The sequence below is a fragment of the Anarhichas minor genome, unplaced genomic scaffold, assembly GCF_050575085.1.
Source record: "Anarhichas minor isolate MPS153535 unplaced genomic scaffold, ASM5057508v1 ptg000058l, whole genome shotgun sequence".
NCBI lineage: Eukaryota > Metazoa > Chordata > Actinopteri > Perciformes > Anarhichadidae > Anarhichas > Anarhichas minor.
Window position 1 is genome coordinate 12406995 of NW_027466504.1, and position 26354 is coordinate 12433348.

Genomic DNA, 26354 nt, shown 5'->3' on the forward strand with positions numbered 1-26354 from the left:
AAAGAGTGGCGGTCATCGTAAGCACAGCGATGGAGGCTACAGCGACACCTCAAGTGGCGGGTCCTTTCCGGATGAGACTGACCGTGAGGTCAGCAACCTGACAGATCGAGCATTCAGGAGTCTCTGCATTGGTGATGAGGCGGTTTATAATGACTCAGACCTCTGTCCGTCTTCTCCCTGCATCCAGAGAGACAGACAGCTGGCCTTTAGTCAGAGTGGCCAGAACAGAGACGGAGAGGACAAAGAGAGGGAGGAACTTAAAAGACCTGCACATGAAAGCTTCAGCCTCAGGATGCAGCAGTATGGACAGGACTGGATCCATGGCGGAATATATGAGGCTGAGATTCAGAGAGATCCACAGTGGGAGGTTTATGGGGAAAGGACACAAGGGAGGGTTTCTGCCACATTCCAGCACTCCTTTGTGGAAAACTCTCAACAGGAAGAGCCTCTGGGGGAAGAACAGTCTTCCTTCCTCAGCAACGGAGCCACAGAGTTGAGTACGCAGCAACGCAGAAGCCGCTCCAGAGTTTCTTCTCTGATCAGAGCTTTTAACTCTGAGGGACGGGATGGAGCAGGGATGGATGGTAAAGTCAGAGAGTGGAATGATGAGACAAGCTGGGACAAATCAGCTCTGATGAGTATCCAAAGGGAAATTTCTGAGTTATCTACGTCTTACCAGCAAAACTTTAACAGTGGTCATTTCCCCTCAGCTGGCCCATTCTCATCCCCGGACACCAAATTCTACTCCTCTGAAGTAGCAGCAGCGGCTCACATGAATTCTGCATCCTCTTTTATGAGATCTTCCCACAGTACACACAGCATGTCCGAGCAGTTCGACTGTAACTCTAACTTCTTTATACACAGTGAGTTTAGTCCCTTCAAGGTATGGACGGACCATAACAGGTTTCCCTTCCAACAAGCTGAAGTCTCAGGGTTTATGCACTGTTCAGAGTTCCCTAAATGGTATGAGACACCAATGTACAGGGAGCTTTCACTGGATGCCCAACCACAGGGTCCTTATCGTTTTGATGAGAGAGGTGTCAGACACCCAAAGAATACCTTGGCGCCTGTGGTTCCTCCCAGTCTTCCACGCTCCACCTCAACATCCACAATAATGCAGAAAGCTTCAGCTGTGGAGAAACGCTGTGAGTCAGAGTTGACGGGTCATTACCCCCACAGGACGTGGATGCAGAGCCTGGGAACTAAAAGGTTCCCGATGCAACGGTCATCAACTGCATCACCTACCAGCGAGATGGCTCGACGTGTTCAGGACACCATCAGCTCCGTCAAAGCCCTTCAGCAAAAAATCAAAATGATGACAGAGCAAAATATCGCAACAGGGATAACAGCAAATCAACAAGGAGTGCATTGTAGCAGCAATCATTTAAATCCTTTGAGCAACAATGCAATAATAGTGGAACCAAATGCTGTCAGCAGTAGCACAAGCACAACTCCCTTCAACATCAGCCAGTTGCTCACACCTTTAGTCAATGCACATCATGAAGCAGAGACGCCAGAGGTCCGGCAGTCTGCAGTTTCCCCTCAACCTATGGAGCATCCTCCAGTGCAAGCAGAAAGCAGGGGAGCAACTCCTGATGTTAGGATGTCCAGCTACAAATCCAGGGCCACGGGCTTACTCTTCAATCTCAAAGACAACCGGAAAAGAGTAAAAAGCACCTACAGTCCAACCAAATTTAAAGGATTGGAGACACTGGAGAAAAACAAACAGTACTCTACCCAGGAGCCTAGAGACACTGTGATAGACATCCCTGATTTTCCGGATCCAGACTTTCAACTACTCCAGGTAGAGGGTTCCAGCACGACAAATGCTGCCTCAAATCAATACGTAAACCAGTATTATAGCCCTGGATTGTTTACAACACCAAATTCTCAACCTGCACATACAGGCCTATATTCAGAATACACATCAAGTGATTACCAGAGAGCTCAGATGCAAAGTGATATGGTTAATCCCTCTGGATTCACTGGCTTAATACCTGAAAATTATGCCAGTTATCATCCCGCTAATGGACAGAAGCTCCATGAAGACTTATCGTCATTTACTCCCTATAAGCAAGCCATGATTGATAATGTAGAAACTCTGGGAGGAGACCTATACAGGTTTAAACCATCTTATACAGCTACAGAAATACCAATGCTAAATGCTGACAGCAATCAACCAAGAGCATATTTAATAAGTAAGGCAAATGCTGAACAACATTTTAATGAAACAGTGGGAAGGGACTTCACAAAGGTGGATAGATGTCAGCAGCTCAAAGAAAACAAACAAGATTACAGTAATGTGTCCTCACAGGATAGGTGGAGACAAACTATCTGCCAAGACACAGAAAATCTCAGTCTGAAAGCCGTCTCTCCATGGAAACAAGAGATAACCGCTTTAATGGAAAAAGACCAACATGCACAGGCTTACCAAAGCGCAGACGCGATAAAGGAGGAAGCAAAATCACCAAGTAACAAATACAGAGGAGAAAATCGGCAAAGTATAAATAAAGAACTTGAGAAAATAGAGTTTAGGGAGAGTTTTGGTGTTGGTACAAATTCTCATAAAAAGGCTGAGTTGGTCAATACTAACATTTCAAACCAACTGCCACAAAATGCACCATTTAGTAATGATACTGCTGAAAAACCAGCATATTATGGACAACAGCAACCAGGAACTTTAAAGGACAAATATCTACTTCTGAAGTATAACGGACACACTAAGGAAGATGAATTGAAGGATAATTATTTGACACAGAAGTATAACAGATATACTGATCAAGAATACAGAAACCAACACATATTGTATTGTAATGAAGACAAAAGTATGCTCTCGCAAGACACACGTCAGAAAAAACAAAATACGCCGATTCCAAAGGTGTATGAAATGCAAAGTCTTCAGCCAATAGAAGCTAAACCACAGCTTGAAAACAATATGCAGAAAAAATCCTTATCAAACCCTGACAATGCCTCGGCCCCCATAATGGCAAACCAGATCAAAGACAGACAGTTTGCTGAGGTCAGGACTGAACAGGCCATGGCAGAGCATATAAAGGCACAACACGCCCAAGCAGAGCTGGCAAAGACTCAGCACTGGGCTCAAGTGGAGCAGCCCAAAGCAGAGTCGGCTAGGTTAATTTTAGCAGGGAAGACTGATTCAGAGAAAGTCAAAGAAGACCAGGCCAAAGCAGAACTAACAGAGGAGCCTAGAAATATTACAGAGGAAGTAAATGCCGAGCACTTGAGAGAAGAGCGTGGTGAGCAGTTCAAAGTAAAACAAGCTGAAGCTGAGAGGCTAAAAGAAGAGCACATAAAAACTGAATTGGCAAAGACAGAACAGGCTGGGCAGGCAAAATTAGTAGAAGAAGTAAAACTAGTGCAGATACAAGAGCAACAAAATAAAGCAGAACAAGAAAAGACTAAGGTAGTTGAAGTGGAAAAGGTCAAGGCAAACCACATTCTAGTTGAGGATGTTAAACATGAGAAAGCTGAGGAAGATAACGTTCAAGCGAGTCAATTAAATGCAGACCAACCTACAACACAGATAATTAAAGCCAAAGAGAAAAAGGCAGAACAGGCAAAGTTGGAACGACCCAAAGCAGAGCTAGTTAAAGCAGAGCTAACAAAAACAGAGAGCATGCAAGAAAAGTCGGCTAAACCTGCAGCAAAACGAACACAACAGATCAAAAGCGAGACAGATAAAGTTGAGCAAGTTAAGACAGAGTTGGTTAAAGCTAAAACAGAATTGGCTAAAATAAAGGAGAAAATGAGAGGAGAGCAAAAAGAGAAAGTCAGAAATACAATTTGTAGAAAGGAAGATGGCATTAAAACAGATCTTCCTTTAAAATTAAATATGAATAAAAATGAAGAGAACAAAGATCAAGACCAGGCAACCCAAAAGTATCAACGAAGGGAAGAAATAGTTGTTGTCAGCGGGCAACATTCAGATCAAGCTAATAGAGGGTCTGATGAGTATGAGCGTCTTCGAGCGAAATATGGTTTAATTGATACAACTTCTGCAAACAGAAACACAGTGTCAGCAGCAAGGAATGTTTCTTCAAATGATGCCAATGAAACACCAGCTGTATCTCTTGATAAAGTTGAGACAACAAATAACGAGAAATCAAAAGACAATTCTAGACCTACGAGCAAAGTTGAGACAGCTAACGCAGAAAATAAGGAAGAAGTAGGCAGCTTTAAACCCACTGAGTTGACAGAAAGCCAGTATGGTTACAGTCAGTCATCCAAAGAGTTCAAATTATCCGGTGGAAATCATTTACCTAAAAATGTAGATAAAAGAGCAAATAGTGACACTGTTAGGGATAAAGTGAAGGATGACAGTGCATTGTCCAGTAAAGAAAGAGCTCAGACCAAGCAAGAGATTCTGACTTCCAAGATAAAAGCTCATGCTGAAAAAGAGATTTCAGCTATAAAAGAAAAGGGTTTTGCTGTACGAGATGGGTTTATATCCAAAAATTCTACAAAGCAATTAGCAGGTAGTCAGAGTAATAATATAAGACAGAGGCCACCATCACAGGAAGTGCCTAAAAAGCATGAAAGCACAAAGCCCAGTAATATGACACCAAAGCACCAGATGGAGCCTTCAGGACTACAGATAGAAACAGTCAAGTCTGTTTTACCTCCCAGCTCTGCTACAATATCTGTTAGGTCTGCAGCAACCACCAGTCAGCTAGTAGACCAGTTACTGAAACAAGTTCCCAAAGAACCAATGAAGAGCAATGACAATGTGCCCAAACCACTTGGAGAAGAAAAAAAGATGGGAAGTTATACCATGAGCCCAGATGAGGGCTTGGTAGAAAATCAAAAGAAAGAGATTCGATCTGAAATTAAGTCAACAATACAAAGTAAAGAGCAAGCACTCAACCAGGAAGCAAATCAAGGAGAAATCTCTGGAAAACAGAAAGAGGGACTTAACAACAATCCTGCCGTAAACACTGACCATTTCAACAAAAAGAAAGAAGATCCATCACAAGCTGCTGCTCTGGTCGAAGCAGAAAGCTCCGAACGTATTACGACAGAAAAGGCTGAGAGTAAACATGAAGCAGTTCATGAGGACTCAGCACCTTCACTAAATATTGTCTTTGGTCAGAACAAGACCCCAGTGGCTGATGACAGCTTGCAGATTACGGGAATAATGGTAACTGTGCGGGAAAGAAAGTCATCTACGGACAATGGTCAGAGCACTCAAGCACAAATTAATGTAGAAGAGTGCAGTAATTCAGAGCTAGATAAATATCATCCCAGCTCAGGTCTGGAAGTGAGTATAGAAAATACATCTTCAAAGGAAGTTAGCACAGTTCAGACCACTCATCCTACAGTGACGGAAGATCAAACTAGAATTGATATGAATATACATCTTAAAAATGTGCAAGAAAATCTAACCCTAGAGACAAGACAGAACAATGTGTCTGAGAACGTCACTGTGAAAAGGACTAATCACCAGCTGGAGAGTTCTTCTATTAATGCTAGACCACAACTCCACGAACCATTGGCTGAAAAACCTGTGCCCTCCTCAGTCACTGTACCTACTAAAAATAAAGTGTTGGCTGAAACTCAACCCCTTCTCTACAAACAAGACATAATAGCAAGTGAAAGGAAAGACTATACAAATGAAACGTCAAAAGAAAACTCAGCAAAGAGCATAAGGAAAGATGAAGTAAAGAGTAATACTGAAGAGAAAGAAACACAGAAAAGGCAAGCAGCATATACCAATGAGAACTTTATGGTTAATACAGCAATCAGCTACACAAATAATTCAAACAGAGCTGATGCCGAAACTCTGATAAAACATGACGACCAGCCATCAGTAAAAGAAGACATGCCAACTGTCATAAATCCCTCCAAAAGCAGGAACATAAATGGCAAGAGTGCACCCCTAGTGGAAGAAAAGGGATGTGACTCAACAACACCAAAGCCATTCAATAAAATCAGTCCATCTAACCATTTAACTGAGCATGAAACCACACAAGTATTTCCAAAACATCAGTACAAAGAGACACATATTGGAGGAAAGATTCAAATGGATGATGAAGTGCATACAGGCAACATTGCCATCAGAGTTGTGCGAGTAGAAACTGAGAAGGACAACCTGAAGATGGTGGGAAAACATCATAGCACCACTGTCCCCTGTGATGTAGTTGCTGCTAATGACCAAAAACAAGTTGCATCATCTGGTCTTGAAGAAAAACTGAACTCTTTAAGCAATGAAGACGGAACCAAAGACCTTATTTCATCAAGCACTGAGAAGCAGATCAAACACAATTTGGAAGACACATTGGGAGTTCAATGTGTGTCGTCCAGTGTGAGAAAACTGTCTGATTCACTACAAATCAGCAATCAACAGAACAACGTAAATGTAAATAGTGAGATTACTCAAGCTGAAAATGCAAAGCCTGAAAATTTGAATAAAAGCGGAAAATCAGTGGACGAATCAAAGATACGACCAATGGTGGGAGACTACTTTCAACTGCAAGGGGTAGTAGAAACAAACAATGAACCACACAATCGTACAAATGTTGGAGGTACGTCAGAGGCTGTTTCAAAGGTAAAGGAACTTCCAGGATTACAACCAAACAAGGCAGCTATCGGCAGTGAATCCTGCTCTGAAGGAAAAAATGAAGACTTTATGTTGGATCAAAGTAAAAGGAAAACAGTGGAATCAAGTTCTGTAAGGAAAAACAGAGAAGCAGAAGGTAACCCGGCTTCAAAACAAACAACAGAGAGACAGAGTAATACAAATGAGAAGACAGAGGCAGGTCAAGCTAGTCATATCAGAAAACATCACACAGAAAATCAGTCCAGTTTATCAGCAAGGGAAAGACAGAGCACAAGAAATTCAAACGCAACAAAAGACAATATGGGTAAAGAAAAACCTGAAGTTAAACCAATACCAAAAGAAAGGGTATCCACAATACCTGATATTTCAGCACTTGCAGACTATGCCAGGTTAAAAGTAATTGTTTCAGAAGATGAGGAAAACACAATTCAGGAATTCCCACCCAACAAAAAGGAGGGATTCTTTCCGCTAATACAAAGTCGTCATAGCAGACGTCCAGTGTTCACTGCTGACCCACAAGACCTCTCTGTGAAAGATAAACGTTTACCAAATAAAACAGAGGTCAGCCCTAAAGTGAACAAAGAGGCCAAATCCTTAGTATTTCCCATAACAGAGAAAGAACACCAAAGGACAGGGATGTTCAAACTGGCAGACAAAGAAAGACAAGAGAAAATGCCGTTAGATGCCAAAGCCAATGGATGTGTTGTAGACACAGGGACAAAACATGCACAACATCTCAAAGAAAGAAATAAGTCACCAACTCCTCTTAAGAACCAGGGAAGTGAAGAACAAGTGCCTGGAACGGATGCCCAAAGAGTTCGTCAAGTAGAACAAAGTATTCATCAGCCAAACAATCCTCCCTTTCAAGCAGCAACCTCATCTTCTGTAGTGAACAGGCCAAGAAGCACTTCTGTGTCACAACACCTAAAGCCACTTGATAACTCCACTCCTCATGAAAAACCTGTGGGCCAAGTGTACAACATAGTGGGAAGCAGAACAACTCCAAGAAAAGACGAGAGGAATGAAAATGCACCGGCTAAGGTTGAGGAAGAGAGAACAGAAAAAATTATGCAAGAAAGGCTTTCAACTCAACATGAAGAAGCCAAAGCACAGCAGCAGAGAACAGCAAAACAGTTTGAGGAAAGACAAGCTTCTAGGATAGAAGAGGAGAAAAGAGCAGAAGACATGAGAGTAAAACATTTGCTAGAGGAGAATAGAGCTTCTCTGGCTGAAGGAGAGAGGAGAGCCGCTCGGAGAGAAGAAGAGAGGAGACTATGGGAGCGGGAGGCCATGGCCAATAGGATCAAGGAGAGGCGGGAAAAACAGAGAGAAGCAGAGAGAAGAGCAGAAGAAAAACAAGCTGTTGAAAAAGAAGAGGAGATGAGAGCACAGCAAAGAGAAGAAGAAAGAAGAATGAAAAAAATTGAGGAGAAGAGGAGAATTAAGATCGATGAGGGGCGAAGACAAAAATTGAGAGAGGAGGAAGAGCGGATGAAAGAGAATGAGGAAAGGAGGGTGAAACTGCAAGAGGATGAGAAAGCTGCACAAGAGGAGCAGCAGAGGAGAGCTGATCAAGAGGAGCAGCAGAGGAGAGCTAATCAAGAGGTGCAGCAGAGGAGAGCTGCACAAGAGGAGCAGCAGAGGAGAGCTGATCAAGAGGAGCAGCAGAGGAGAGCTGATCAAGAGGAGCAGCAGAGGAGAGCTGATCAAGAGGAGCAGCAGAGGAGAGCTGATCAAGAAGAGCAGCAGAGGAGAGCTGATCAAGAGGAGCAGCAGAGGAGGGCTGATCAAGAGGAGCAGCAGAGGAGGGCTGATCAAGAGGAGCAGCAGAGGAGAGCTGATCAAGAGGTGCAGCAGAGGAGAGCTGATCAAGAGGAGCAGCAGAGGAGGGCTGATCAAGAGGAGCAGCAGAGGAGAGCTGATCAAGAGGTGCAGCAGAGGAGAGCTGATCAAGAAGTGCAGCAGAGGAGAGCTGTTCAAGAGGATCAGCAGAGGAGAGCTGCACAAGAGGAGCAGCAGAGGAGAGCTGATCAAGAGGAGCAGCAGAGGAGAGCTGATCAAGAGGTGCAGCAGAGGAGAGCTGATCAAGAAGTGCAGCAGAGGAGAGCTGTTCAAGAGGATCAGCAGAGGAGAGCTGCACAAGAGGAGCAGCAGAGGAGAGCTGCACAAGAGGAGCATCAGAGGAGAGCTGCACAAGAGGATCAGCAGATGAGAGCTGATCAAGAGGAGCAGCACAGGAGAGCTGCACAAGAGGAGCAGAGGAGAGCTGCACAAGAGGATCAGCAGATGAGAGCTGCCAAAGAGGATCAGCAGATGAGAGCTGATCAAGAGGAGCAGCACAGGAGAGCTGCACAAGAGGAGCAGAGGAGAGCTGCACAAGAGGATCAGCAGATGAGAGCTGCCAAAGAGGATCAGCAGAGGAGAGCTGCACAAGAGGATCAGCAGAGGAGAGCTGCACAAGAGGAGCAGCACAGGAGAGCTGATCAAGAGGAGCAGCACAGGAGAGCTGCACAAGAGGAGCAGAGGAGAGTTGCACAAGAGGATCAGCAGATGAGAGCTGCCAAAGAGGATCAGCAGATGAGAGCTGATCAAGAGGAGCAGCACAGGAGAGCTGCAGAAGAGGAGCAGCAAAAGAGAGCTGATCAAGAGGAGCAGCAGAGGAGAGCTGATCAAGAGGAGCACCAGAGGAGAGCTGCTCTGATTGAGGAGCAAATGCGAGCTAAACATATTGAGGAGAAGATACTTGGTGATATTGAGGAGACAAATAAAAGAAAACAGAGAGAAGAGGAAGAGGAGGAGAAAGCTGCTCACATTTCAGAGGAGGAAAGGGTGAAACAGGAGCAGGAGATTGAAGTGCAGAGGAGAGAAATACATAAAAAGGAAGAATCGATGAGAACTCAGAGAGAGGAGGATGAAAAGAGAGCTGTTGAACAGGAGAAAACAATTATAAAACAAAGAGAAGAAAAGCAAACCAAAGAGGAGAGAAACAGACGCCTTGAGGAGAGCCAAGCAGCACTGAAAGAGGAGAGAGAAGCACAAGAATGGATGCTAGCTCAAAGAGAGGATGAGATCAGGGCTAAAAAGAGAGAAGAAGAAGAATTAAAGTCAGCAAATCAAAGAGAAAAGGAGAGAGACGCTCGGATGGAGGAGCAGAAAAGGTCAGCACTGAGGATGGATGCTCTCCAGTACTATGCCATCACCTCAACAGAATCAGAGAGGAAACCCAGAGAAAGACAGCTATGCTCCCCTTTACCTCCTCAACAAAGACACAATCCATTAGGGCTTGGGTCAAGTGAGGACTCAGGATCCCACACTAGGCCTCATAGGTCACATGCTCCTCCATCTCCAGCTCCATCTCTGCCCCGCTCCAACACCTCATCTCCTGCTCTGGGAGCCAAGCCCTTAATGTTCAGGGTGAAGGATAACACCATTAGAGGTTCCTCTTTCACCAAGTCAGTCAAACCACGCTTCCATAAGAACTTTGGGGAAGATTTCCGTGTAGGTTCACCTCTGGAAAGGGCGTCGGAGAGAGAAGAGGATGAGCAAGAGATAATGAGACGTACTGCTGGAACTCCTGTCTATCCTGACACAAGGTCAGCACAGGACTACTCAGCCCCTCTCCTGCAACATAAGCCTTACTCCAGGAGGAGCATCGCCCTGGATGAAGACGACTCTCGCTCTGTCATCAGCAATATGTCAGAGGGTGGGGAGAGTTTTGCCACCAGTGCAGCAGACCTGGCAGATATACGAGGCCTGTATGACTACGAGAGGCCAGAATCAGCCTGTAGTTTCAGCAGCGATGTCTCTCGTTATTTGGGCAAGCCTCCATCTGTTCCCCAAAAGAGTGAGAAAGCCTTGCGCAGAGCGCAAAGGTTGACTACTCGGAGGATCAAGAAGGAGTTGTCCAAAAATCCATCCGACAGCTATGCTGGAGTTAAGAAATCTCTTCAAGATGTCTCCAGAATTCCTTCCTCCTCCTCCATTGAGGTACGATCCACCAGCTGCCAAGCTCTGACTTCCCCTCATTTTTCCTCACCTGTCTCCCTTGCTCATGCTCCAACATCGGGGCCTAGCTTTCCGTCTTCACACACAGAGCACCAATCTTCTCACAGCTCTTTCTATGCTTCCCCTCATGCCACTGGTCCGATCTCCCTCCCAGTTGCTTCACCTCATGCTACTGCCCTCGTTTCCCTCCCTGATGCCTCGCCTAAAGCTACTGGCCCTGCTTCCCACACTGCTGCTCTTAAGACAGTTGCTCATGTTCCCTCTTCTCCCACTCACCATCATGACAACCACCAAGCTTCAGTGGCACAGTACCATGTAGAGTCAAGCTACCCCCATTCCTACCCACTGACCCAACGTAAGGTGCTGCAGGACCTCGGCTCTGGTCAGTATTTTGTGGTGGACGTGCCTGTTCAAGTGAAAACGAAGACTTTCTTTGACCCAGAGACAGGAAAGTATGTCCAGCTAAATGTGCGCCAGTCTGGCCAGAACACCGCCCGACCCCAGCCCCAGCAGACATACCCACAACCTCAGCTCCAACCCCAAATGCAAGTCAAGCTTCAACAGCAGCCCCAGGCCTCTCCAGCTAGCAAGTCCTGTGGGCTTTATCAAGGCAACCATGGTTATCCCCAAGAATACCAACCTCAAACTATCACCTCTGTGCCCTGTGGGTCATCAGCCCCACTGACTCTCCACCAGGACCAACAGCCTGTCGGGGAGAGCCACAGCTACGGATATCCAGCCCATGAAATGGAACAGAAATCTGAAGGGCATCGCTACAGTCCAGAGAAGACTCCATACATGGACACAGTTAATGACAAAGACAAACCATATAACACAGTTTACAACACACATGGACCAAATGAGTGGCTCCCAGAGAGTGACACAAACAGCCAGCTTGCAGGAAGCTCAATTTGTGAAAATGATAACTCAGCCCACTCACAATGTCAGCCCCGAGATATAATAACCATGTGTGAACTGGACGACTTTATGGAGATGTCTGACTGGTGAGAACACTGGAAGCTTTTACTTTAAAGGGCTAAGTAAATAAGGTATTTGATCAAATAAGGATACCCGAAGCAACGGAGGGATGATATTTAAGTATTTGTAAATTACTTTTTCAAGTGAAGATAGTCTCAGTATGTTTTAGGTTTGTAGTTTTCAAAAAGTCCCCATGACATGCTGTTAAACTGCTGCTGTTGATTTTGGAGAATCACAGTTGAGCTATTTATTGTGTTACAGAGAAGTTCACCATTCCATTTGACGTTTGAATGTGAGAAGCTAAGATATGTTTCTTGTGTATACAGAATGATAAGTATCCCGTTGCCTCCTAAACCTAGAAGTATGTTATCATACATGAAACAGCAACAGTGTGTCAATGGTGTTTAGTAATTTGAAGAAACATTGGTTTCTGCTATGAACATAGGCAGGTTTGCTTGAGCTTTTATTCTTTTTGTCTCACTGGAGAAAGCCTACTTCTGCCAGTTTGTGATGCATGAAATATTGTCAAACCCACAGCGTCAATCAAATATCGCCAGATGGTGTACAGAATAGTTTGTGTATTCAACCACTGTGTCAAAGTAAAAAGATGGTGATGTGATTATTGCTGTTTTTAAGGTTTAATTTCATACAGTAGTCCATTTTTAAAGTTGGAAGTTTGTGAGAATGTTTCTGCGGTGCTGTGAAACAGTAGAGTGACGTGTACTAATTCAGGCAATAAAAACACACTTCATTCAACCAAATAATTTCTCACCACAATGACTGTCTTTCAAAATCACATTGTAAAGGTTATAAATAAACAAAAAGGAAATATAAAAGATTGCTTCTACATGTTGATTTCATTTTACTAGTCAGAGGGCTGTAATAACAATATAATATTACTACCGCTGCCATCCTGTTTTCTTGAAATGTACCCAGGGTCTGAATGAGAATCTTTTTAGTGCATTAAAAAAAAAATGCATAAGGCAATTACAAAGTGTTATTGACAGAGTACAATAATATCTCCTTAGAGAGTTAGCTAACACAAAAAGAGAAAATAACATTTTGTTAATGACATTTGTGTCTTTGCCTAGTATACCTATGGGATCCAATGAAGGAAATAATCGTATGAAAATGTCTTTTCTTTGATTTGCCTTGATTCACCAACTCGGATTAAATGTACACGGCTGTGTTGAGAATTCCTGCATACGCTCCCCAGATACAAAATATTGCTGATCCCCTGAGAAGCAGTAACCTGCTTTGACCACTGTAGGGCAGAAAAGAGCGACTCGTCCACTGGAGCAAGACTTGAACTTAAGACTTATGGAAAGGAAAACTTGAGGGAAACCCCAAGTAAAAGAGGTAGTTTTAAGAAGACAAAATATTTCTCCAACTATCATTTTGGCATTTTTACTCAATTGATAATTATTGGGCAACAGCTTGGCTGTACATAAAATAAAACTGTTTTTTTCAAAACAAAAGATTTTGTCAAGATCAAAAATAGATCAAACCACCTCATCAACCCAGCCAGTTCATTTCCCACAGAATCCATGCTTTATAAGACAATACAACCTGAAGGGTTAAATCTGTTGTGTAATTCCATTTGGCTTTGGCAGAGCTCGAAGCGCCAGCAGAAGCCCTGCCTCAGCAGTTTAGCCTGCCCAATAAAGCAGCAGGCTTCATACCACTGGGACAGGCTGACAACCACAGCCAGAGACAAGCCCATGCCACTCTGTCCAGCAGCCAGACAGGGAGAGGTCCCAGCACACACACGCACATATCCAGATGAACACATGCACGCAGACACAAACACAAAGCTCACATGCATGGACATTAACTTGGGCGACGGAAATGCAGCATGTTCAGCGCTTTACTGTATACGTTTTACAAAATGACACACAATGTGACAGGCGCATGCACGCACACAAACCACGAGACTTGACCAATCGCTTTAGAATTCTGGGGTTTGGGGCAGCAGTCCAAGACACTTCACAGGAACACAGGAAATGACATTTCCTACGTTTTGCAGGACACACAGAGAAAGAGAGGGAGGGAGGGAGAGAGAGAGAGTACTGGGAGAGTGAGTGGGAGTTTCTAAGTGGGAACAGAGCATTTACTGTTTCATATTACACAGAAAAGAGAAGAAAGAGGAGAAGAGTTAATAGTGTGTAAGGGCTCTGGTGGGTTGTCCGGTCAGGCTCTGTTTTGAATGTAGCTGCTTGTGTAAGGGCTGTGCAGTTGTCTGGGTTTATGGATTCGCTGATTGTGGAAAATGTACTTCTCTATAGTGGTCCTTGTCCTGATTAAGGCTCTGGTCACAGGTAAGTTTACCTTGTTTACAGCAATAACCAGTAAGAAAGCGAGCAAGCAGGCAAGAAAGAAAGTAAGTGAATGTGTCTAAAGTAGTAACTTAATCCACTGTGCAACCATACATTTTGAGTTGACTTTGTAGCATAAAAATAATGTCAAACATTGGAAAAGACACATCCTAATAGTCCGTGTCTCTACAACAACTACAAGTTTTAAGTGCAATAATTGTCATGACATTTTTGGCAACAATATTGACACAACAGAAGGTTCTTTTGCAAACTGGCCGAATATGGCTTTGTTTAAAAGCAAACCAGTTGTGGAGTTAAGCAAGTTTGTTCCCTGTGATCAGTGAAAAGCTCAGTATCATTTTCATTCTATAAACGGCCATTAAGTGGACTTACAACTCATATCTCCTGCCTTATAATCTTTTCATTATGCTACGTTTTGTGTTTGGTTTGAGTCCCTCTTGCTGCTTTTGTTGTCACATTACATAGTGTACCCTTAGGGAGATTCCCCAACCAACACAGCTACAAACAAAAAAACAAACAAAAACCCCAGCAGCCCAGATGGTCCCTGTTATCTTGTCGTGTTTCTCTTTACCTCTTTCGTGCTGTACTCCACTGAAGACAAATGTTTCCCACCTGTAGATTCTCTTTGCCTGTGTGCTTACACATATTGTGTCCAGACTTCATGTCTCTTCTAGACAGACCTGACCCAGCTGGCGGTAGACTAAAAGTACCTCAAGGGAAGTGAAGGGGCACACAAAGTGTGTTTTAGTTTTCTGACTCTCAGTCCTCTAACACTTTCTAGCTGTTACAGACTGAATTCCTGTCCAGTGATGGAATGTCATAAGTAAAACCAGTGATAGTGAGAGCTCTGAAAACCATAAATCCAAGCAGCCACTGTGGGTGTGCATATAAACATACTTCGTCTAAATACTACAATTATGTTTAATTGGCAGGAAATCAAACATCTTGCAAAAACGAAGTCAGACTTTTCCCTTGTGAGGCTCATTAGCAACTCTAGTTAATTACTAATTTAACTAGCAGGGAGGGGTCACACAAGCTACCAGATCACAGTATTCTGAGTTTCCTTATGCTTGGAAAGCTTGTTTTATAGTTTGGTTTGGTCATAACACAAAAAATGATTTACCATACACAATACAACAAGCACACATATCAAAAAACAACACATTCAATAGAGTATGCAAAAACGAAATATAAATAAATATATTATTTTTATATAATTATAACAAAACAATATATAAATATAACAAAACAATATATAATTATAATAAAACGATATATAATTATAACAAAACAATATATAATTATAATAAAACAATATATAAATATAACAAAACAATATATAATTATAATAAAACAATATATAATTACAACAAAACAATATATAAATATAACAAAACAATATATAAATATAACTTTTTTTTCAACAGAGGTGTGTCATGGCCTGAATGTGACGGTGACCCCTGGGCCTGTTGTCATGGTAACAGAGAAAGACAACGTGACACTCTCCTGCCTGGTGTCTCAGAGAAAGAGGAGCGGCAGCGTCCTCATCCTACGCTGGTTCTTTTCTCCTCTTGCTGCTCCCACTCTCGTGCCCCCTCCCTCCTCTCCATCCCCCTCTCCTCCTGCACTCGAGGCCTCTCAGTTTCTGATCGTGAAGACGGGCATGAAGAAAATGAAGCTGTACGGGAACTACACCCGTCGTTTCCCCCAGCTAAAGTTTCGTCTGTATGAGGAAACGGAGGGAGAGTTGTACCGGTTGCGGATTCTCAATGTGACAGCAGGAATGGACCAGGGTTTCTACTCCTGCAGGGTTCAAGAGATTCGCAAACACAGAAACACATGGAGAGCGTCATCCAATGGTACCAGCACCACACAGCTGACAGGTAATTAATTGTGACCTCTAACACATATGCACTCCATGTCACATTGTCTATTGAAAGGGCCAGGGCCCCATTCTAGAGGATAATGAGGTGAAAGTCCTTTTGGCGGGGTGGGGTTAAGACCCCTTCCTCGGTGGTATCTCCTGATGGAGGGCAAGCCAAAAGTGAACCAGAGAGTGAAACAAAGCAGATAAGGGGGTCAGATTGCATTCACTTTTTAGCCTTTTGTCAGATCAAATGCAAGGGAATTTATTCAACATCAATTTAATATTTAATTTAATCTTAGCTTCGGCGAGTAAAGAAAAAACAAATCTATCTCTCATGACCATCTGGCAAAACAGAAAAAGTGTGCATTGTGTTGTACACCATTTGGCCTTTGAGAATAAATGAAAAAAGTGTTTTACATTTATTTCTTTTTTTTATACCGTTGTGCAACCCTGATCACTGACAAAAGAGAATCAAACCTAAAGGGGACTTCTGGGGTTATTAATCTGATAATGTTTTCCATGGAATATTCCTTTCCAACGAGTTCCCTTACAGCCACACACACTCAGCTGAGACATGCTGTCCATGCTATCTGGCAATGGAAATAACCGCATAAAGGAAAAGCAACAGTTTTTATTAAAAGGACAGGACCAAATAGAAATGTGTTGCATGTATTTTCTGACTCTAGCTGCGCTTTCTGCTGTACGTGTGTCTGAGTGTGACCCCAATCCTCTGGCATTTCCATCTCAAAACAATGAGCTCACGCAGCCAAACGACCCTCAACAATATCACTCTCTGTGTACGAGTGTGAGGAGTAGAAGGTAGAGTGTTGCTGAGCTGGCTTTGTTCAAAAAACTCTGCATTACATGACGTCAGCATTCCGGGTTTATCTTCATGCGAGCCTCAGGAGAAAATTTACCGGAGAATTCGGTTGCAGTGGAACGTATTTAGTCTGTGCAAATATGTAATAAACAAGTTGAATAAATCAGGTTAAGAACTAATTCAAATCACATGCTGTAATATATATTTCTTTACACTACACGATCCTTCCTCTGATTTAACTGGATTGATGGGAAGGCCATCTGCCACAGTGTGATGCACTGGATAAAGGGGTTCAATAGATATCAAAGATGCTGCTATACCGTGCTATAAGTGTGCCTTCGCCTGACACCGTTGCACACTTTACCTTTGACTTGTTTTACGCCAGAAAAGCGTAGTGGTTTGAGTCGGAGAGAACCATCTGACAACGCCCTGCCCTATATTCAGGACAGTGTCCCGCTAAGGAAGCCACACAACCTCAGGCATCTCCGACATGCATTGACCACAGAACCAGAGACACGAGAGCTGATATTGTAAGGATAGAGAGATAACTAACTTGTAATGTTATCCAGGGAACCCCCGTCTCTAAATTTCATTCTGCAGATCTCAGAGCAAAGACCACACCCCACTGATATAATTGCATTAGAGATGTTTCTCCTCTCCCACATGCACAACATCTCAACCACAACTTCAGAACTAATGGTTGAGTGATTTCTGCTTTTTTAAACTGGAAAAATGAGCAGACTCTCTGTACGGTTGGAATAAAAGTTATTTAACTCTGCTCTCTGACTTCAGGTTTCTAACCTTGCCGGTTTCAGCGGTTGGTTAATCTTTCTGCGTCGTGTCTTCACAGCTGCACTGATGGGGGGGGGGGGGGGGGAAAGCAGATGAGCCTAAATCTGTACCTGATGGTTATCGACTTTAAATGAAAACCTATGCAGTATAAACTTGAGCTTGTGTAGACTCATCTGTAGAGCGTGTGTACTTTAATAGCTCCCCAACAGCCAACCTGTGAACTTGGGGCATGTGGTTCACCACAGTGTAAAAGGTCAGATATGTGGTTGACTTACACATTAACCGTTAACTGCTCACATTGCCAAGAGATGCCTGTTAAATGTAGCCCGTCACCTCATTAGATAAGTTAGACCACAGTTTACAGATCTGTCATTACTTCTCATTTTGTGGTTAACAGTGGACAATATAACAGGAACACCATACAGCCTAATGCAGTCCAAAAAAATCATCATAGATTGGCCCTCCATAATTATGACATTAAATTAACAAGACAAAAAAAAATAATTACATTTAAGGATTTGAAAAACAGCATATTGCAGGGCATGACATTGCATTGTGACAAAGCCTGTTTCCTTGTTATGTCTATGATCAAACTTGGACTGGATACATATTTTAGAAATAATTAGGTGAATAAAGATCTAATCGAACACAGCAGTATCTTCAAAAACACACGACTTGTGTTGCTTCTATACATCTTCTGCTTTTTTTCTGCCTGTAAAACTGATCAAACATCTGATCCAGTTTTCCATTTTTGCTCACACAAAAGCCATTGTGTGACATTAATTAATGTGATATTCAGACTGCCGAGACCACATTTGACAATTCTGCAGGCAGTTCAGCGGTCTGGAAACAGGCTAGAAGTCAATTAGAGTTAATATCTTATCATTTCTTATTAATATGTTTATCAACCTGTGTTTAAAAGACATATTAAAAACCCATTACAGGGACACTAAGTAATTTATGTACATGGCCTCTGCTCACTCTCTCCTCAACCTCTTGCTAAATACCCCTGACCTATATACAACCCATCATTCATTGACACACACACTGCCAACAACTTCCTTATTCTTTCCCGTTTCACACTTGTAAGCACGCACAAGACAATTGCAACATTAAACGATTGTGAAGCAACCAACAAAAGCAGTGGAAATGCAGAGCAATGGGGAACCCCCAAAACACTGTCCAAGAACAGCAATACAACCAGGCCTCTGTGTGTGTGTGTGTGTGTGTGTGTGTGTGTGTGTGTGTGTGTGTGTGTGTGTGTGTGTGTGTGTGGTGGGTTTGGCAGATGCCGCAGCAGAATCTCCCTTCATTTGCAGTTTTGATATTTATGGAAACCACTGAGGCTGTCTGCTGTGTTGAGACAGTGCCCTCAGACAACAGCAATTTAAAAAAAGATACTTAGTCTGGGTACAGTTTTCTACCCTCAACATATTATTTTTACTTATGTTCTTTTGGACATTTTTCTCCAGTGCACTTCACTTTCGAGGATGGTGGCAGTGAAGGACTGTGGCGTTTATATGCAGGTATTGTTTCATCTCTAGTCTTTCTTCTGTTTTACTTCACCACATACAAGTCTTACTTTGACAAATAACGCTGCTGTTACGATGCTTTTTTTTTTAAGGAGTTACATGTTTTTGTTTTATAGACGTGTATTTGTGTGCTGTGCTGATTTGCTCACTGGGCCTGCTGTCCATCTTCCTGTTCACTCTGGTTCTCACCTGCCAATACCTTCACAGGAGACACAGGCTCAAAGGTGAAACCATCATTTGTTTTCTGTTAGTAACTTTACATTTATAACTTTATATTTCCGTTTTTTCTATTCAAAACAATAACTGGACAACTTTGCTGTTAAATGACCTTTTCTGCTACTTTCTCCACAGATAGTTACCTTCTAGTGAAGTGTCCAGAAAGCAGGTGCAGTTTTCTATTACAACTAGTGCTGTAAAAAAAACAAGCCAGATTATCAATTGATCTATTGCAAAAATAATTGACAGATCAATCTAAATAATCATTGATGTAATTAAAACTTTAAAAACTCATCTGCTCCATGCAGCTCAGGAGAGACTGTGACCAGCTCCAGCAGTTCCTCCGGTTCCTCCCCAAGAGCCCAAAGGCAACACACAAGACAGAAACCTGACAGAAGAGCAGCAGCAGCACCTAAACTCCCCGAGGTGCCACCACCACACATACCAGCCAAAGGTAAAGTGACATTTGAAGTGCACAATGTATTCTCTGGGAGAAACGTAATTCTTCAGTGGTTCCCCCAATGTTATTGCCTTGTGACCTTTTAAAATAATGCAAACTTGTGACCCCACGTCACAGGTTAAATATGGCCTCAGTGTGGACATGAGTTATGAGCAGTTTAAAGAGCATTTTCAGAATGTCTAATTTAATGGTTGTTTTGTCGGCCTGGAGAGGTAAAAGTGTTCAGTATTTCACAAAAATCTGAGAAAAAAACAAACATGTATCCTAATGCAGTGATCAAAGTCCTAATTATATTTATTTATTTAATTTATTGAAAAGGGACCATGTACAGTTTAAACATAAATGTCTCCATTCGATGCACTGTACCAGATTGTAGTTTAAGCTAATTTGCATCTGCAGTCCCTTGGCAGATCAACAAGGACAAGACAACAACACAGTAAAAGGAAAAGACATAATACAGAGATATACCACAAAAAACATACAAGACACCCAATACAACGCTACACACAAATAGCACGTCAGAAATGAGTGTTTGTCAATAAAATCGAGTCAGAAAAGACCACAAGAATTGAGGTCAGTGTGTGCAGTTTTTAAAAGACTTTTTAAGTTGGATTTAAAAGTGCTAATAGAGCTGCAGCTCCTCACACCTTCAGGCAGGGTGTTCCACTGGTGTGTTGCTTTTACAGAGAAGGCTGATTGACCAAAAGTAGTGCGGCGAAATGGTATTGTACAGTCTCGTGTAGAGGATATTCTCGCTGATCTAATGGAAGTTGCTGCAATATCACATATTGAACCTTATATTCATTTGAAACACCAATATATTTTCACACACGGGTGCACAATTAATAGTGTGTCACTCCATAGAAAGGAAACGTGTTGAACGTTTGAGTTTCCTCTCATATCTAAACACACAGGAGACATGAGAGTCACGGGGGGGGGGGGGGGGGCTCGTATCCCAAAAAAACAATTGTTGGATAAAAACAAATTGAATAAATGACCAGCAAGTACAAACGCAGAGAATTATATATCTAGCACAATTCAATTTCCCTGACAAAAACTGCTTAGTTAATCTGATGTAAAATTAACACTGATGCTATTTCTGTTATAAACTAGATTTAATATAAAAGTGGTTGTGAAGGATTTTCTTTGTTGTTTATTTTTGAGTAAATTGGGGTCGTCTCTTTTTTTCAGTGCCTGTTGCTGCAAAGAGACCTCAGAAGCCCCGAAGGTTAAAGACTCAGCTCAGGAGTTCCTCCACTGTAAGTCTTCTCGTTCTCACCCATCATACAAACACCAATGTCCACTTCACCCATACAATCCTTTATGAAACATATTAACTTAATAGAACAGTTCAGATGTATTTATTAACATTTTGAAAATGTTTTTTCATGCGCAGAGTTGTTATTGAGGCACATGCAAGAGGGAATATGTCTCACGACTGCACGATTGTCTACAGGAGTTTATTGCCGTCTCTTCATTCAGTTATGAGCTTGATAATTCTATTTAGCTTTATTGCTTCTCAAACACAATTATTTATTTAGAGTGCTTCGTTGGTTTTATATCTACAATAAAAATGTCAACTCAAAACTACTCAAACTAAGGATGATCAGTATTTTTCTACTGATGCCGTTCTCGTGATTGTGTAGCGAAACAAAGCTCCGGAGATGTGAGCATTTCTTTTGCACGGACATATTGATTGGATTAGTGCAACTAGGAGGACCTGAGCATTGTTGGACAGGACTCCTATTGTACCAAATGTTTTTCGAGTAAACTGGATGTTCCAAGATGTCCTGTAAACACCGTCTGCAGCTGAAAAGAACTAAGGGGATGTTTTCCATGGAAAGTGGAAGAATGTTTGCTGAACAATATTAAATGCAGACAGGATGCATACACTCCCTATACACGTCTTTTTTTTCCGAAATGCTCACTATATATATTTTGATATAAGATATCTTTACCTTGTCTCTGTAGTAAATTCCTTTAATATTCTCGCACTCTTTCCTTCCCTCCTCCAGCCTCGAGTATCACAGGAAGACAGTCTGACATATGCAGAACTGGAGCTGGTCAGACAAAGGCCAGAGCCCCCAGCCTCCTCCAGTCCTGACCCCACTGCCTCCAGCCCAGACACTGTGTACGCTCAGATCATCTTCCAGGAAAAACAGCTGTAAACACAGCAGCTCTGGACACATGGATGTCATGGTACCTCCCCGTGAGGGCAACTGAACTGAGTGGCAACCAAAGGACAATATTTATGAACTATCAGTATGGCATTTAGCATATGTTTTTTGGCTGTACGCTACAACTGTTGGTAAATGAGGGTTTTGTATTAACTCTGCACAGATCCATTCCAGCACAGCAGCTTTGGGGTCTTATAATTCTGTTTTGTTTGTTGGCATTGCTGGCCTGTGAGCCAGATGTTTATAGAACGCTCTTACTGTTAACTATTCTGTATAAACTCAGGAGACTATTTGGATACAAGCTGTTGTTCAGGCTCTCTTACTGCAGTATCATAAGGCACTTTTCAAATGCATTTATAATTATAGTACTACTACTCCAAATTAATAAATATATGCCCTGGGCCTGACAGTCTTTGATTCATATAAATACTGTTTTAAATCATCTTTTTTTTTAAAGTGGATTGGTCTTTGCTAGATTGGTCTATAATGGATCTGGGGGTCACAACAAGCAAAATCTCTTTCACACAACAAAAGACAAACCAATGAAATATTACAAACAGCTGCAGTGCACTCAGTGGTGCTTATCGTGGATTTTGTGCAACACGGCAACGGGATGAACAGCAAATATAAATCCTGGAAGCAGCTCGCAATATGCCTCAAGTACCCAAGAAAGGTGAAGGGTGTAGGCCATTCTGTGAAGGTCAGTGTGTGGTGAAAAATGGGATGAAGATAAAAGGGTGTTGATGTGCATCACTCTCTTTCTCCATGCACCTCTCTCTGTGAGTGGGAGAGATCGAGAGAGAGAGACCATCATCCCCCACAGTTCAGACTCACTGACTTGGATGAACCCGCTAATGACTACATTTATTCAAATTAGACTAATTGTAATCATGGTTAATAATTAGCTTTACAGTGCATTATAATTGGGTTAGGCTACAAGATGGTTCTGCCTAGGTGCAATAATTTATTTGATTTAATTATTCTGAGGAACCCAATGGTTTGACATTTCAGATCATAAAACCAGCGATGTAGAGAGAATGGAGATGGCCGTTAGCTTTAGAGAAGGTCATTGCTTGCTCTCTGGGAAAATGATGAGGACTATTTTCCACTCTATTAAGCTACTCCACTTAGCACAATTAGCCACACACACAAAGGTTAAAGAGAAAGACCTCTTCCTTTATGATAGAGAGCGGTGGTGCATGTGCATGAGAGAGCGAGCAAGAAAGGCAGACACAGAAAGCCTCCACAATCTACCATCATGTGAAACGCTGACTTATTTATTAGAATATAAGTGCATTGATTAAGGAATGTCAGAATTGTACTTTTCCACTGAAAGATTAGGATCAATGTTTGTCTGTCTGATGTGGCTAAAAAGGCATTTGTCCTTGGCTAGCCATAAACACAACCACCCCCACAACCACACACACGCACACAAAGCTGTGACACACAGAGAGCATACCTCAACAAGGCCCAAACATATTTGACATCATCCACAACACACACACACACATCTGCCATGATCATGGAAAAGCAGTCAAATGCTCAAGTACTCATGAATACCACATTAGAAAGCAGATTGAAAACACATCCAGAATTGTTGATACCACAAACATGTACCAAAGCAAAGCGCTACAAACCCCCACAGCACAAAATGCTGACATGTGCATGTCAAACCTTTTATGATCATGGATGCTCGTTGTGCATTTCGTGGGAAGTGAACTGCTGGAGCTCTACAATGCTATCAGAACGCTCCATTTCTCAGGAACATTGGCTGAGCATGCACGCTCTTGTTCGTCATTCAGCTTGAAGCTTGCCCACTTCCACCACAAGCTTCTGCTGTGGACCCTCGTAAGCTTTGCTGGAGCAGCAAAAGCTTCATTTAAATGATTGTTTTAAAGTTATTAAATGCTTCTTTTTTTTTTTTTCACATCACATTCTTTTGCAAATTCACCCAGCAGCTCTGGAGAAGTTAAGCCAGTGTCCTTCTGGATTCACCTTTATGAATCTTAGATGAAAATTAAATTGAAAAATAAAAAATAAATCCTGGCCAACCAAGAATTCAGTTATAATCAAAATCACAGACACTCACAGGAGAAGATTTATGCAAATGGTTGTCAGTAGTTTTATTCATTTGATGAAATTCAGTATTAACAAAGATAAATACAGAATGAAATATCAGTGTAGGAGATAAAATATTCTATATTGTCTGAGACTTGAACGTACCATATATTGTAATAGTTCTTGCTGAATGCACACACAGAACAGACCTGAGACACTGATGGATTTTCTGTGTCAGAGTCTGTGTGTAAAATGGAAGCTGGAGGCATGATTGTGTTCAATCCCTGCCACCTCTCACTCACAGGTCCAGGTGAAAACTCGGCCCCAGGCATCCCCTGCCAACAAAGTAGCATGGCTCCTGCACAGAAGAGAGAGTTTAAATGATGAAAATCATTGAAATCAGAGAGGATATGTAAATTGTTTTCCAATCAGTCAGTTTCAAAAGTGTATTTCAATCAAAATATTTTCAAAGTTTGCAAATGTAAACTAAATCCCTCCTCTCTTTGCTGTGAGCAGGTGCATGATATTTACTGTACCTGGATATGGCCAGCGCTGTGATGGCCGGACTATTCTTGCTGCGGCGCTGCGGCACAGCTTGACTTCTGTTCATCTCTTGACATAATACCAGATGTCTCTCCCAGCCTTTAACCTGGCATGAACTGCTCACTGTGAATACATCATCAACCCTCATTCATTACTAGATCACAGGGCAGGTGTTCCACCCTGTCTGTAACCCTGACCCAGCGGTCCCCTCAAAAGAAGGAGTGTTTATCTGCGGTCAGCGGGCCGCTAAAGGGAGAAAAATCCCTCGAATATAAATGCTTCAGTGTTACGTAAAGACTTGCCTCAATGTAATTTGCCAGGCATAATACTCCTATGAGGTGACGCGAGGCTGTAACCAACGTATGCCAAATTGGATCTGGGTATTATTGCTTTCTAAATTATACACGCACACACACACGTCAGCAGAATTACTCATCAGTGTTTACTGCCTCTATGTTTAATAACTTTATAACAACATAATTCCTGCTAGCTCTAATGCTAGTGAGGGATGGGGTAAGCATTACAAGCTCTCATCTGGAACAACACTTTCTAGCTCTGAGATGAGCGGTTAAAAATAATCATCTCACACTTAAGGATTTATCTAATTAGATAGCGATGGGCTTCTTTTGAAACACAAAACACAAGAATAATTTCCTTTTGTGCAGTCGCAATAGTGAGTCGCACTGGTTTGCTACTGTCAGACACTTCCATAATCTGTGTTGTTATAGATAAAATACCTATATGTATATCCCATCCTACTGCCAGTAACATTACCGTCTCTCTCTGTTCGGTCTTGCCCCGGGGACACAGGCTCTTCTGGAGGGCCAGGTAATTGTGTTCTGGTGTACTCTGTCTTCCATATCTGTATGAGGGACACATAACGAGTAGCAAAATCAGACATAATTCAACATAACAATCACACTCACATAACCACCAACGCGCGCGCGCACACACACACACACATCCCATAACTCAAGGTAATAATAAAGTAATAATACCGTGTGTGTGTGTGTGTGTGTGTTGTGCATGTGGTATGGGCACCCACTCCCAAGTGAAGCCCAATTTAGAGTTTGCAGCTTTGATTGCAGAGAGGCAGTATGTGCTTATATTAATCCAACACAAAAGCAGTCCCCCCCCCACCCCACACGAAACATATGCGGTTATTAATACCTCGATGGACATCCAAGCTGTTACCTGCGAGGCTCCCACCAAAGTAATGCCGCATTCAAACCACATTTGAAAACAATATAAAAAGAAAGCAGACTCTCCCGCTGATCTATTAGTCATACAAAAGGCTGTGTGTATGAGAGACAATGTCTATTACATTAATACAAGCATACAGAAAAACCTCACCCGTATGATGCCGTCTGCACAGCCAGTGACGATGACGTTCTTCGCATCCCACTGGTGTCGCTGTGTGAAGCTGACACACAGGATGTCTGCCCGAGGCCCGCAGGACGTGTCCGTGCAGGTCAACAGCTGACCCTTCATGGTCCATAGGTGGAGCAGAGGTCCTGCACATGACGCAATCTCACCCTTGGACAGAAGAATATAGTGTTGACTCCCATTTGCACAAAGACAGAGACGCACACAAAGCAAAACACAAACACAAAGAGGGAATGCATGGTGTCGACAATGAGAATCCTCTCTTCCTCATGCTGAGGAAGCTGAATGAAGAGGAACAACATGACAACACTGAGCCAAAAATGACAAAGAACAGAAGAACAACAGAGTTCCAGAGGAGAGCTAGAGAAATACAAAAAAGGAGATCAAGAAGGTGGACTTACAGTGAGTTCATTGATCGCCAGTGCAGAGATGCTGGTCGTGTGTCCTGCTAACTGGGTGATGTAGCTTAGCTCCTCTGTATCCCACAGGATACAGGTGAGGTCACGGGAGCCACTTACTATCAAGCTGTGGACCTCGGACACAGCCAGGCATGTCACCGAGTCCGTGTGTCCGTATAACGGCTGAAAAAAAAAAAAAGAGTCAGTGT

General features: G+C 42.5%; 2 protein-coding genes across 6 annotated transcripts in view; one reads left to right on the forward strand and one right to left on the reverse strand.

The window, feature by feature from the left end:
* Positions 1-13829: 13829 nt before the first annotated feature.
* vstm4a (V-set and transmembrane domain containing 4a) lies at positions 13830-21751 on the forward strand. Its single transcript, XM_076077294.1, has 8 exons — positions 13830-13878; positions 15324-15779; positions 18848-18901; positions 19024-19131; positions 19259-19292; positions 19432-19577; positions 20775-20842; positions 21599-21751. Exons 1-8 carry the CDS (start codon positions 13830-13832, stop codon positions 21749-21751), a joined length of 1068 nt encoding a protein of 355 aa, XP_075933409.1.
* A 2107-nt stretch (positions 21752-23858) lies between these two features.
* The window catches only part of wdfy4 (WDFY family member 4), a 38716-nt gene continuing 36220 nt past the window's right edge, over positions 23859-26354 (reverse strand). For all 5 annotated transcript variants that reach the window (XM_076076643.1, XM_076076646.1, XM_076076644.1 and 2 more), the window contains exons 60-64: positions 26149-26328; positions 25715-25897; positions 25136-25223; positions 24355-24484; positions 23859-24176 (exon numbers count right to left, since the gene is read on the reverse strand). In XM_076076643.1, coding sequence (XP_075932758.1) covers positions 24113-24176; positions 24355-24484; positions 25136-25223; positions 25715-25897; positions 26149-26328 — 645 coding nt within the window. In that variant the 3' untranslated portion in view covers positions 23859-24112. The remainder of the gene's footprint in view (positions 24177-24354; positions 24485-25135; positions 25224-25714; positions 25898-26148; positions 26329-26354) is intronic.